General features: G+C 39.6%; 1 protein-coding gene across 1 annotated transcript in view; it reads right to left on the bottom strand.

Moving 5' to 3' along the window:
• Nucleotides 1–6104: 6104 nt before the first annotated feature.
• The window catches only part of syt1a (synaptotagmin Ia), an 82005-nt gene continuing 73097 nt past the window's right edge, over nt 6105–15012 (bottom strand). The window contains exons 9-10 of the mRNA XM_080051030.1: nt 10781–10914; nt 6105–6397 (exon numbers count right to left, since the gene is read on the bottom strand). Of these exons, the coding sequence (XP_079907156.1) occupies nt 6191–6397; nt 10781–10914 (341 nt within the window). The 3' untranslated portion in view covers nt 6105–6190. The remainder of the gene's footprint in view (nt 6398–10780; nt 10915–15012) is intronic.

Raw genomic sequence — 15012 nt, 5'->3', positions numbered from 1 at the left:
TCTAATATTTAGTCTGGACAGTAATCCGTGCGCCCCATTGCCTTTTGTATTAATTTTTTTTTTTTTTGCCACATTTTCGCTTGTTGGAAGTTTTATTTTGAAAAGGACACACCAGGAAATGCTGAGACTACTGCGAAAGCTGCCGGTGTTGCACCGAAAGCTGTGACCTGTCAGAATGTGAGACTCTAGGGCGCTGTTATTTCTTGACTGATTTCAATAGACTGTAGGCATATAACGACCCAGTCTCACAGTGAAATGTTTTAATACTTATGTTGGTCCACAGCTGAAAACATAGTCTCACAAAAACAGCCCTGCAATTGAGAGATTATTAAGTTGTTTGCTTCCAATTTAAAATGATTGCGCAGTGGGAAAAGTAGCCTATAGCCTACACATTTCACTGTGAAGGGTAACTAGGTTGGTTATTCACCTTTAAAAAAACAAAAAACAATCTGACCATTTCAGTGCCAATTTTGAGAAACTTCTACGATTTGTGCAATGGACCAACGTTTTTACAAAGCCTATATTTCACTATGAGAGACTGGGTTAATCAATAAGAACAGCGCCCTCTAGGGTCACACATTCTGACAGGTCACAGCTTTCGGTGCAACACCGGTATGAAGTCAATATGACTCTCGGCAGAGTATCTCTATCTGTTAAAGCAGAGAGACCCGAGAGAGACGCGCGGCTCTCAGAAAAAAATAGGCGAGCCTCCTGAGGTAAAGGGGAACGTCGCTGCAGTGCGTCTGAGGTTGGATGTGTGCTCGCTCTAGGTTGATTACACGGTCAGTGACAAAAAGTCAGACGCAGACGCGAGGTAGACGCGCAGTAGAGGTAGGATGTGTGCAGAGGCCGTTACTCCACTTATTAACATCAGCAGGACAGTTGGTGCACTCATGCTGTGCTGTCCATATGTGTTCAAAACCTACAGAACTTTAATTGAATAATTTCCAAAGATAAAACGTTTTTTGCCAGGCTAATTTGTATTATACTATATGATGCCAAAGACACACTTGCAGCCACATTTTGTTCCAACCCACAGGACTTTCTTTTATGTTTTTTCCAAAGTTACAATTTCTTTCAGGCTAAATTTATATAAAATGATGCCAAAGAAATCTAAAAATATTTCCATTTGATGTACTGGAGAGTTGGGTTTGAATTAGCCCCTGGATGGTTAGTAGATCTTAAGGGGTTTAAGCTGAAGCATGAATGTGTCACTGACATATTACTTACTGATTAGATGTTTTGGCATTTATCACCCTGATGAGCTTCAATTCAAAGTATTCGTCCTAAAATCTATAAGTCTACAACAACAGGCTGCCCTCATCATCAAACACGTTCTAGGTCAACCTTCACATTGATGTGACATTGTGCATTTGGTAGGAGGACAAACTTGTGTCCTTGTTTGCCTGAAGTAGACATCAGTGAATATTTCCACTAATAGAAATTGATCTGTGCCCAGAGCAAAATGGAAAAACATGATCCGCTCTGATTGTTTTTGTGTGCGAGTGTGGTGTGCTCCTTGACGTCCTCTAGATGGCAGTAGTGACCTTGTTAACAGGGCTGGTATCATGGCTGGTATAGGGATGATTCAAAGCCAATTCAAGGCAAACATAATCACTTAAATATAAATGTATCACGTGCAAATTGATTGTACTTTTCTTTTATGTGACAAAACGAGAAGTCACAAATAGCTACTGTCCTAACATTGTGTGATAGTAATCAAGGTTGTCTCTGTTATTAAAGCTATAGTGCATACCTTTTTCTTATTAATGTAATTTACATTCAAGCTATCGCCAAACAAGTTGACACAAAGTTGATTAAGCTTATCGGCTCCAGAAAAAAAATCTCTATATTTTTCAGTATGACAGTGTTTACAAACTGGTATCTCAGAAAAATCTGGAATAAGCACCCAAGAAATGTTTCAGTCATTGATTCTACTGCTAAGAAAAAATCTGGAGGTACAGCAGAATATATAGAATCCATGTGGGATCACCGAGGGCTTACCTCATGTAGATGCACTGACAGTGTTGTTGTAATTATTTCAAATTCCTCATGGGTGCGACAGAAGTTACGCACTATAGCTGTAAACTTAAAGCCACTTTTAACTAAGTGGCAGCATCTTTTGCTGCTATAAAAAAAAATATTTGATTGTGCACCAAATATTCTGTGAATGAAAACACGACATGATAACCATCTGTATCAACAGGAAATAAAACATTTTTATTGATCATTTGTGTATATGAAGTTATATAACAACAGTCAGAAAACTCCACAGAGTGAATCACTACACAAAGTGAAACAAAACTGTAAAACACCTCGTCAAAAATGAAGGTATACACAGCAAATATAACTGTCGGCGGCTCGCCGTCGCCGCGAGCAATATGGCAGGAAAAAACACCCCAAACAGTTCTACGAAGATTACAGAGAAAAGTTCCACACACAAAATACTCAAGCAGGCAGTTGATATACACAAAGGCAACTAGGATCTTTCTACAGCATCAGATTCTAATACTTTACACAGCTTTGTTTTTGAAAGGTCAGTGTGGCTTTGAGCTTGATACAGTATTTGTATTTTACAACAGGGGAATTTAGGGTTTTTGATTATGCATGCCTACTTTGGTAGGGAACCTGCAATAAGAGGAGCATTGCATCGCGGTGCAGGTCATGGCTTTTGCTTTGTGGTATTTCCATACGCCTCGCAATCCGATGGGTTCTGCAATGCTTCCCTCATTAATGATTTTCCTGATGCGTATTTACACATTTCTGCCATAATTTTGGTTCTGATTTTCTGTCAGCTTCGATTATATATTTAGGTCAGTACAAGCCATTCGCATTAATATTGAATTGCTTAGGCCAAAACCTTTACCTTGCACTTCAATTTCTTTTTTCCCCCTATTCTCATTTAAATCTAAAGCTATACTGGAATTCATGAGTCTAGCTGGGTAAAACATGTCAAATCTATGATTGGGATGGGAAAAGCAGCTTCGTTTAAGTATAGTAGGTGGTTTTGGAATGCTTTCAGACAGGGGAGTTTTCTACCCCAAAGGGTTATGAAATAAATTCACAATAGTTGAAAAAATATAAACAGAAAGATTCGTTTTTTTTCACAACGAAAAGTGCAAAGTACATCTAATGTCACGGTTAAAGTAATTGACACAAACACAGTCCATACTGTACATTCAGAGTTTTCATCTCAAATATAAAAGTTTTTTTTTTTTTAAATCAACAGGGCAAGGGGGAAATAATCCATAATGAAAATGAAATAATGATGCTTAGACATAGTGTATGGATGATGGATAGATAAAATGATATTGGCAATTGAATGCCCATTTTCATGTCACTTTATATTTATTCTAGATATACATTTTCGACACGATTATGTAAATATATACATGGAATTTTATAAGGGGATATTTAAAATGTAGAATCTCGTTTGGTATGTAACTAATACACTCCCTGAACTTCTGATGCTGGAACTGTGTGCAAGAAGAGAAAAATAAACCTGAAAAAGTGTTTTAAAAATCAAGGGAGGGAACCCTATAAACAAGAGGTCAACTGGTGTCAAGCTCCGACCTGTAAGCTGAATCTACGTGTGCTGTGTCCTAACCGTTTCACTGGAAAGGATAAAAACATCTCTCTGGGCTGGAAACATCCTCTAGAAGTCAGAATCTTTTAATTAATTTTTTTCCTCGGGCAACGCCACCCACATTTACACTATGGGATGAACATACAAGTATTGCACAGTGCTCAACAAAATGCTGTGTAAAAGCGGATCCGCTCGCACTCGGACAAAACGTCTTTCTGCCTATTATTTTTAGATAGCGTGCAGTCAGTCGCGACGCCACACACACACACACACACACACACACACACACACACACAACCTCATTCTCTTTCTCTGCGTGTAGAAGGGAAAATGGCAGTTAAACGCTACAACATCACTACAGAACAAACTGGTTTTTCGCTACCTACCGATAAGTCTACATCTCTAAACACACACAGCGGTCACAGTGATACACACAAAGCAGTCCTCAGAAGACTCATATGGAATGACAAGTAGCTTTTTTCATAATAGTGCTATCAACTACACAATAACATTGAAAACATTTAGAAAGTCCCCCTGAAGCTATATGCATCGGGTATACGCAAGAGGTTCCTCCAAGATAAGAGACTTCATGGTTTTTCATGGATTCAAAATGTATACCTTTGCTAATTGGACCCGCATGTAGTAAAGGACATGGTGGACTGATAGCCTACGCAGACCATTAACTTTGCGGTTATTTCGCGCTCTCTTGGTGTAGTCCACCAACAACAAAACAAAACTGATGTTGGCCAAAAAACATGATTTGTCATCATTGCTTTCTATTTTATTTTAAATGATTATTATCCATTAATCCGATCGAGGCGGATATCTCGCTGCCCCTGCAGGTGTCCTGCAATAAAACCATCCAACAATTTCTCCCAAAAAATGTCTTCATAGACAAGTAAACAAGCTAGTTCAAAGACATCCAGTGCAAAACAGTAGCCACATAAAAGTTAAAATTGGCAGTAAAACATGGCTAGCTCTATTGTCACTGTGAGAAGGCAACGCAACGCAAAGCAAAGACTGCGATTCAGGGCACCATTGCAGCCAAAGACATTGTTCCCGATAAACCATAAGCTACAACCACTAGCAAGTGGGAGTGTGCATGAGGAGAAGGGTGCTCTACATAAGTCACCTCTCTGGAAAAATGGCAGTGTTTAGAAACTTGCTTCGAAGCCGTCAATGCGATCATGCACATTGACCCAAACGTTTAAAACGTCAACTCTTGATTTTTCTTTCCTCTCCTCTGATTGAAGGCAAGGGGATCGCATCAGAAGAGATGGCCCCCTGGTGTCGGTAGATCTCCCCCTACCACCCTGTCCCAGCCTTTAGTAAAGATTGTAAAAAAAATCATGCAGTTTACTAAAAATAGTCGAGACGCTGAATTGCTCTAAAAAATATTCCTCTTAAAACCAGAGTCACAGCCCCTATTTATTTGTCACTGTCTCAAATATTGGACCCCGGCCTAAATGTGATTTACTTCCAACAACGGCGAAGCTGTTCAAAGTAAGCGATTAACAAAAAACATTGTTAAACGAGCGTAAAGACACAATGGCTACAACTTGGTGCTTTTTTATTTTCTCCACATGGTTGTCTGTTTTTGAAGGGTTTGTGAAATGGGTCTCTTGCTTTTGTGGCAATGTTAACCATTTCCGAAAAAGAAAACAAGCCAGTACATGTGAAAAATGGCCTTTAAAACGAGGACCTATTTCACTTAGAAGAGAATATGTAGAAATTAATTGGTTTGAATTAACTATTGTTTCTGGAAACAGTGTGCATAAAGCTAAACATATAGGTCCTCTGAGTGAGAAATAAGTACAAAAAGTTGTAAGAAATCATGTGCTTGTATATTTACCAGCAGTGTAATTTTACCCTCAGAACCATAGTAGTTAATGGCCTTGTATTTTGGAGTATTTTTTTTTGTGTATATATTCATCTCTTGTTGTTTCTCTGATGATCCTTTGCTGGACTTAAAGCCAGACATAATATTTGAATATATTTCCACTAGTGTCTTGCAGTTGGGAATTCTTCTTCTTTTTTTTCTGGAATGCAATAAAGTAGAATTTTTAAATCCTGGGATATATAATATTGGCTTTCCTCTATATCTGCATTTACATAATTTAAAATAGAACATCTTATTAAAAACATTTAGATATACACAGATTAGGAAACAGGTAACAACATACAAACACATGAACTAGAAATAATTTTTGTCTGCATACTTATATATACAACTGTGGTACAATAAATTCTTTCAGTCATGCGCTATCTATACAGATCATATTGCTTAAAAGAAGGGGGCATTTGGTCACGGGCCGTTAAGGGCACGGAGATGGAGAAGAAAAACTGATGAATACAAAATAAATAAATCAATACAATTTAAAAAAAGCGAGAAAAGTAGGCAACCTGATAAAAAAAAAAGCAGAGGGTGGCATGTCGCAGGAAATTTTAACAGTTGGGATTGTTTGTTGTGATTTTAGCGGAAAAGCTGGGAGATTCGGAGTAAAAGGGGGTGGGGGGATTTACATGGATGTACCCATATATCACTGAGGTATTTACACATACTGGCTAAAGAGTACTACAAGGCAGGTGCTGAAAGGGCCCTGCCTATTTCTTGGTGGAGAGCTGAGCGTCCACCTCTTCCTCGGGCTTCAGCACATGCCACTGCGCGATGGGTCTCCTGGGGTTGGCCAGCATGTCGGACCAGTGGCGCAGCTCCGTCCCCGAACTGTTGAGGCCCACAAAGACCTTCCCGATGGCATCGTTCTTGCCGATCTTGTCATAGTCCAGAACAGTTATGACAACTTGCACTTTCTGTAGAATGAAAAGTGTGGGAGATTAAAAGAGAATGGAAACATAAATTGAGGCGTCGTCAGCATACAGACGAATAATGCTCATTGCTAAACCATGTTTTGCTGGGTTTGCTGGGTAAAGTCACTGACCTATTTAAAATCCTTTCTAAAATCTGAATTCCCTAACAACTGGGCAACTCCACCTGTTAAGGAGGTTCATATTATATGATCAAAAGCTCCAAAAAAAGATAATGCTTGTTAGATTGTTTTAGTCAAATACTGTTTTCAACGTCAATAATGTTTTCAATCTCAGCACTAAACTATCCCAACGAGATATGAAAGAAAAGTCAAGTGCTCAAGAAAATGGAAATTTGAGTTTTTAACATCCTTGTTTGAAAGCCTGTCTTGTTTTAATTATGTATTTTATCTTGTTAATGCAGCTGTCTCTTATTCTCTTTTTATGACGTTAAGCACAAAGTAACTTTGGTTTAGAAAAGTGCTCAATAAATGTACTTTTGTTATTATTATTAGTTAAAGCAAAAATCAGCTGTGCTTGTTATACGGTCAACTACACAACTATACTTTTATGCAATCACACAGACCAGTCTCTGTGCTCGTCAACAAAATGTAAAAGATATTTAAAAATAATCTGCAATTATTTATGTCTTTTGTGCTATGCCCTTACAATTGCTGTGATTTTGTTCTTAGATGTCACCAGTCAATAAATGTTTTTAATGCTATGTGTGGTCAATTTTCCTGTGGGTGCTGAGCTGCTCATTCTACTCTATTTATACCAAACAAACATTAAAAATGAAAAGTTAAAAGCAAGCGAGATCTGTGCAGCCGAGAATTTTCCAGATTAAGATCTATGCTATGCTCCCGATGCTGAGTAGTAATGCATTTCAAAGCCATGACAAAACAAGCACAGAATGAACTGAAGCATAATAAAATGTATGCATTTGTGCATTAAGCTGTATGAAATCGTTCCTGGTTATTACTTTAAGTTTAGTACAGTAATGCAGGGAATTAAGTACTGTTTGATATTCATAATGATTGACAGGAGCTGACAGCTCAGACCAGGCCTTGGATATTTCCAGAGCCAAACATGGCGGAATGTTTGATTACTCAGAGGTCTGAGACTCGGCCTCAGCATGTGTTTATTTAAAGGGACACTGCAAAGAGGAGTGAACCGGGCATCAATCTTTGGCAGAGAATATGAATTAGTGCACAAAGAGCTCTGATTAAGTTTCGATCCACTGGCACGCTGAGACTGCCACTTGCATGAGCGCAAAGTCACTGTTATGAAAGAGCATGCCTAATACGCCATGTAATGAAATGCTGCATAAGGTTCCCAGCTGGGCGGTTAGGGTTAGTTGTTTTTTAAAGGGACAGTTCACCTCAAAATGGCTAATTCAATCAGCTTCCTTTGGTTGGAAAATTAGCAGACTCTTTTGTTAATCATCTAACTGATATTGTTTTGCTGCTTCAGTTATTGCTGTAATTGATTTACCAATAATAATCACATTAAAGACAATCATTAAATGAACAGCTCGACCTTGTGTGAAGTAAGCTCATTACTTTCTTTGCCGGAATGACATGAGAGGATTGGAATCAATCTCATGTCACAAACAATGGGTTTATCCATCGCGCCAGTGGCCAGTGCTTCCATGTAGCATTTTTGATCATGCTTAACTATAGGGTCCTCTACAAGCTTGATAATACAAAACCAGGCAACCTAAAGGCCAGGACACACCGGCCCGATAATCGCCGTCGGAGAGTCTGGAAGGGGCGGGGACACAAATCTGTTTGGTGTGTGCCGTGACGTCGGTCGTCGTAGATGTTGTCGGGCTTCTTTTGAGCCAGCTTCTTTTGCGGGCAGTCTTTCAGTTGGAGCAATTTGATTGGTGGAGGGCTAGCGAATCAGTGAAGCCCGGAAGTGAGGCGGGTAGCACAAACAGCTAACAATAGTTAGCCATTGTTTTAATGTGTTTGTTTCGTTCAGCGAGTACTCACATGCATCAACCCTTGTTGACTGCTCGACACCATGCTCGACACTCTCTGCTAAAAATGGTGCTCTTTATGGTCCATAAATATAAATACGTATTTCTATCTATGTTTATGGTCTAGAGAGCTGTCCCATCATTTCCGGCTTCCATATTTATTTGGGACACAATCAGGCCCCCAGGACTGTGCCTTCTCCGAGCAGCCAGCATGGACATGTGGCCAACCCATTGGTATTGCATGGTTGGGGGAGGAGCTTATTTTCATGCGGCCCGTAGGCAGATTTCCCTGTCCACACAGTACAAGCGGCGAACAAGACTGTGTCTCTGCAAAATTCTGGATATCAATCATAGGCTCATACTTATCTTTAGACCATATAATATTAAAATGGAAGTTTTCTCATTTCAAAACGCCACCTCAAGCGTTTTATTAGCCCAACGGCTTTTAACGGCTTTCAGTTTGTTTTCGCCAGGCTAGATGCTACAGAACGAGAATGATTCTACTTCCGCCTCCAGTCCGCTACGCTTGCCGCCCTCTTTCTTGATAGGTCCATAGTGCAGCTACGTCCATGCTACGTCATGCTTCCGGGCCTCATGAAATTTCCGGATTATGCTTCCTTGTTCATAGGAATGAATGGGCGCCGTGTTTCAATCCGGTGTCCATTTCTTTATATGTCCATGGACACAATACAGATTAGCGCCGCCTGCTGTTATGGAGACATTACCTCCTGCGCAAGCGCAGAGCGTACGGAAAGTCAGTAGTCGGCTCGGTGTGTTCTTGGCACTTTTTTGGCCGCAACGGGCAGACTGGAGCTGCCTGAAACGGCAGACTCCATTTTCGGGTAGTCGGACCGGTGTGTACTGGCCTTTACTGTGATGACAAGAATCTGGGAACCTGCATGTAACTTCCACCATAATATCAAATTGTTGATTTTACATTAGTGTAAATGTAGAAGTAAATTAAAGTACAATAAGTTCATTTGTGAGTTTTTGAAATGCTTGGAGGCCCTTTTCACTCTTTTTCAATGTATTTTATGCATTTTAAATCAGCTTTGTGTATAAAGTTATCTACTTGCCAAGATGTTTTTATACATTTCAAATTCCACAAACTAAAAAACCAGGAGAGACAAAGTTGAAGAGTTTACATTTGCCAGTATAGGGGGAAGGTGAGTCTGTAGGATAAATAACTATAGATGAAAACAAATCCATTTAAATGGTGTCACTGAGTATGGCAAGGCTAATTGTGTACTAAGGAGGATGTGAAATGACGACCATACAACAAAACTTCTGTCAGTGCAGTAGGGAAATACACTAATTAAAAGCAATGCATGTAATTCCCAACTATTCAAAATCACAAAATTGTCCCACGGTCAAGATGAACTCAAATTCACCACCCCGCCTATGCAAATGACAGTGGTTAATTTGCAGCTTTATATAAGCAGTCTGTATAATTTGTCGTAAACGCTGACGAATTACACAAATTTTAACCTGCGACATCAGGCGGAGCCGAAGTAAGTCTATAATTAAAAATCAGCATGATCGCTTCTTAGTGTCTTTATTCAAAATCAGACGCAGCCAGAGGCTTTAAGAGCTGTCAGGGATGGTGAAAACATGTTTAAACATGAGTTAAATATGTACTACAACATAACGGAGCCAAGTTGGTGTCTGACTGTTTGACAGTCAAATGAGGTCATTCATGTTTTTAACTTGCATAATGTTCTCTTGGCTTACCATTCAATATCCCTGATCAATGACAACTTCATGATTCAATCAGTTGCACTGATAATTATTTATTGATCAACCTGTACCAAATGTAAAATTAGACATACTGGTATCAGAGGCAGTGAATAGGGCCTGAGTGAGATGCCAGTAGATTGGGATCAAGACAGTTTATATTGAATCCGAGGTCCATGGACCCAGACCCGTGATTTGTGAGATGTGACAGGCTTAATCAATGGGACTCAATTACTGTCTTTCCTGAAGATATGATGTTGTTTATTGCCATTTGTTTCTGGCACAGTTTGTGCATTCCTTATCCCTTCCTTCATAATGGAAGAATATTAATCTGTACTCCTTCTCCCACTTTAATGTACTGAAGTCGTTGCTGAGATACACACTTCAAGCAATAACAAGTGCGGAGAATAACATCGGCGGAGCAATTGGCTTGTCAAATTGCATAAAACCAAGGCTGATTTAAAGTAAAGTGCCTTTGATTACACTGTTATGATGGAAACCCTCAAAACTGATTATTTTGTAAATGAGCTTCCACTTATCAATTGTTTACATGCATGCGACAAATGTTTTTCTGGTTCTTACAGTAGAAAATTCCCCTAGAGTATCAAGGAATGAAAGGTGGGGAATTTTAGACCTGATATTGTAAGTTATGGAAATTGTCAAGAACGCACCTGGATTTGTTCAAACGGGACTTCAAAGCTAAAGGACTCGTTGTAGTAAGGGTTGAGGGTGTTCTTCTTGATTGTCGTCTTCTTCTTCTTCAGCCTCTTGCCGTTTTGCATCAGGTGGATCTTCGCATATGGATCTGCAGAGGAGAAAAAAAATAAAGAAATTCAATTTTATATACATTTTCTTTTTATACATTCATACTTCTTCGACATACATTGAAGGGATGGATTTCAGAGTTCATCTCGCATTATCTTATTTTGGGGCCACATGGGGGGGTAGGTGGAACACACTGTAAAGACATCATGAACGTGTTAGCAAAGCAGTTGCCTTTCAACACATCCAGCCACTTAAACATTAAATTTTGAGTTGTGTTTCTGGCCACCTTATGCTTTAAAGTTGAATTATATTGCTACTTTTAGCACTGTTTCTGGTCTCCACCAACTCTTGAGGTAAATATCTGACTCTTCAGATGCTAGTCAGAAAGATTACAGTGTATTCATTTGAGGCTGGTGATTATTCACTTTTCAACATATTTGATTGATTATACCTCCAAAACAAACGGTAGTCATTATGCATGGCTATGAATGTTTACAGGAGTTAACCTTCCCCATTCAAGAGCCTCATTTTCAGCTGTCCGAATGCCATCTCAAGTGGCACCTGAGTGGTCTGCTTCATCTGTCCTCATCCACTCTCATGGCAATCAGGTAGAGTGTGTGTCTGAAAAACCGCAAAACCACCCAATCGCTTTTGTTGCATGACGTGTCTGCTACTCCTCCTGATTTGCTTACGATCTCTAAATTGTCATTACAACTTAATTGGAGGAGAGTAGAGTTGGAGTATTGGTTTGGGCTCTGAGGGGAAATCTGACGAGATGGCAAGCCGCAATCGCCCTTTTTAAATTGTGAAATAAATACCATGTTTTTCCATCTTTAATTGGGCCATTAAAGGCAGTAGGTGAGGCTGTGACTCACAATGGCAAACGCAAAGGAGCCAAAATATAAATGAGGATTCATAACAACCAGTGCTTCATTCATTTAGAAAGTTAGTATACGTAGGTTGTTACAATTGTTACAATTTCCACAAGTAACCGAAAAAGGAATAGACATCATGAGCATCTAGTTACCTTAACACTGGTACACTATTGGCCAATGACACGACACAGGGTGAAGTGCAATGTGCCATTGGTAACGAGTCAACTTTACCTGTTGGTTAGGGCCAAAATAACCTTACTACAAACATATAGTAGGTAATGCATAACTAGTAGTTACTAAAAAAACCTATGTAGTAGTTACAAAAAAAGGAAGAACATATATAGTAGGTATTGCATATCCATGTAATAGTTACTACAATTGTGTTTACCTTATTGTAACGTGTTACCAAGTCAATTGTTTGCAGTGTGAAGAATTTAGACCACATTATGTAAAATCCAGTTTCCACATACATTCATGAGAGATTTCTGTGATCTCGGCTCACAATGGTGAAGGCTATACACACAAGAGGAGGCGAATTAATGGGGAAAAAACACTGTCATTTATTATTTAGGACAACTTGCTGCTTGAGAGAGACAAAAACAAATAACCACAGTAATCTCATAGATGCTAATGAGGTACCTCCTTGCGTGAGGGTAAGAATATCCCCCCTTAACTACTGAACCTCAGAACTGTGCAATGGAACGACTACTACTGAGTAAGACTTTTAATCAGTGCTTATAATTAGTTGTTCAAACGCTGCCTGCTCTGGTAATCTCGATTTATCTCTGGGTCCCATATGCGCCAAGCCTTCTTTACCGCTTCATGTTTTTCTTTGACGGCTGCACCGAAAAATATCTCAGTTTTTTAGTCGGATTTCTAGCAAAAAAAATCAAACACAGAACAAGCTTAGCTCCCCTTAATCTTTTATCCAATTTACGGGGATATAGGGACGTGATTGCAGAGTGGCGGGCTCGTCCGGAGCAGCTGACATGAATATATATAGAGAAAAAAACACACAAACCGAGCAAGAGAGAATAAATAAAACTATGACAGAGACACGAGTGAAAAGGTAACAGGCTCCTAATGGAGTGGGTGTCCATTATTACTCTCCTGCTGAGAAGAGCTAGAGTGATGGGATGAGACAAACAGTGAATGGGGGTGGTGTGTGTGGGTTGTGTGTGTGTGTGTCTGTGCGTGTTGTCACTTTGTCTAGGACTTGAATACATCCAACAAGATCTATGTAAATGAGGGACTTCTGCAGCCTTATCTGCTGTGTTTTTTTGAACATCAGTGTGAGACCTTTATATACTGCTTTTACCCATTTGCACATGTAAGGTGTCATTGAGTGTAGTGAAAGATGCCTATAAATAAAATGGATTATTATTATTTGGTTATAAAATCAAGGCATCAGATTCAGCATCACAAAGCTTTACGTTTGGGAATTTTGTCAACTAAGCTGGAAATTGTACCTTTCTCAGTGTTATTCCGTAGAATTTCAGCAGTGAACTCCCAGAAATCAGTTGCCAGTTCTGTCACATTTACTCCCCCTGTTGGGTTTATCTGTATGAGTGAATTTTCGGTAGGTTTGTCTTTGATCAGCCACGGGCGGCTGTCACTGCTCATAGCAACCTTCAGTTCAGTGCCTAGCTATATCAGACTCTCGCAAAGGCAGACCTCTGTCATGTCAAGTTCAATCGCATACAGCATGTCTGGAGAAAAAAAAAGTCGAGCATAAAAGCTGGGAAATGTCAAAAGATAACTTTAAAGACCTATTTTCGAAATTTGAATAGTTTGTAGTTACATTTTATGTTTTGCAATCGCGATCAAAGTTCAACTGCCTGTTAATGTTGCATTGCCTGTTAACCTTTTTCGTTCTCGCAGACCATATGGTTTACGAAGATAACGGCGGCAGATTTACCAATGGAAATTCTTGGTATAGTTTAAACCTGACCTGAGATTGCTTTCTGTGTGGCTTTTTGATGTTTCCATCTGACTAATTTTTAAAAGTGACGCATTTCCTGTATGCTTGAATGTCATGTGATTCAGGTTTGAACAGCACTGCTTTTTATTTGCTTTTGAATAAGTTGGATTGGAACTCACTTTCACCGGTTTTATTCACTTTTTTTTTAAGAGAACTTGGGATAATTCAATTGACAAGTGGATCGAAACATAACTACGTACTGCTACAAAATTTCCAGTACATGTCATGTATCCTCCTTATGTCTATGGTATCATCTCATATTGGCAATTGTGCCTAAAGTAAACACAATAGAACAGTTGAATGGGGATTAGGCCAAAATAAACACACCTGTGGCGCCACATCACTGCCATCCAGAATGCCCCTTATCTTCCCTGGCTGGCAGATGAGAGTTTGGCATTATTGAGTTTTTTGGGAAAAGCCTCCCTGCTATATTTTTCTCCCTCACATATGTGTTTATATGGAGGATGCTCTTCTTCAGACCTGGATCTTGGCCTATAGTTTGATGAGGCGATGCACTATCAGCGGTGCATGCAGTTCCTTTAGGAGGCTAGAATAAATTTTTTTTTGGGACAAGAGACAAGCTTTGAGCCAATAAGGTTTGCCAGAGTTCAGTAGAGCCCCTAAATCTGTCTAAATTAAGTGTGGTTATACTTACACTTTGTATTTCAAGCTGTTGAATCTTTGCCAGTCGATGTGACTCACTTGGGTTATTTTGGCTACGGGCTGTGAACTTCCAACAGCTACGTTATGAGTACAGAAATACGCCAGAGCAAATAAATTCCTCAAATATTTCCGTGTTCATCTCAGCGTGCACGGGCGACTGCGGGCGCTGCTAAGAGTCGAGCCAAATGAACACCAATACACGCGGGGTTAAATATAGGCTGGCTGTCATCTTAGCTTTTTCTCCCATCATTTCGCGTTTGCCACGGCGGGTGCACTCAGGGGTGACTGTCGGTTTAGTTTTCCACATTCGACTCAGCGGTGAATGACACACGCACGCACGCACGCGCGCGCACACACACACACACACACACACACACACACACACACACACACACACACACTGCCTCCACAAGATCAGAGGGAGATCTTTGTGATATCGTGTCGCAGTCTTGCTTATACAATGTTAATCTTAATGACCTCAAAGCTTAAAGATCTCATCTATTTATTTGTATGTACATATTCCTTCATATTTCTATGTATTTAAAGTTACAGTGCGTCATTACAACACCACTGTTGACACATCTATAGGGTAACATTTAGCTCACTGAACTTTAACTTA

The sequence above is a fragment of the Ammodytes marinus genome, assembly GCF_949987685.1.
Source record: "Ammodytes marinus genome assembly, chromosome: 22".
Lineage (NCBI taxonomy): Eukaryota > Metazoa > Chordata > Actinopteri > Uranoscopiformes > Ammodytidae > Ammodytes > Ammodytes marinus.
The sequence above is the reverse complement of the archived record's forward strand: the minus strand, read 5'-3'. Positions and strand labels throughout refer to the sequence as shown.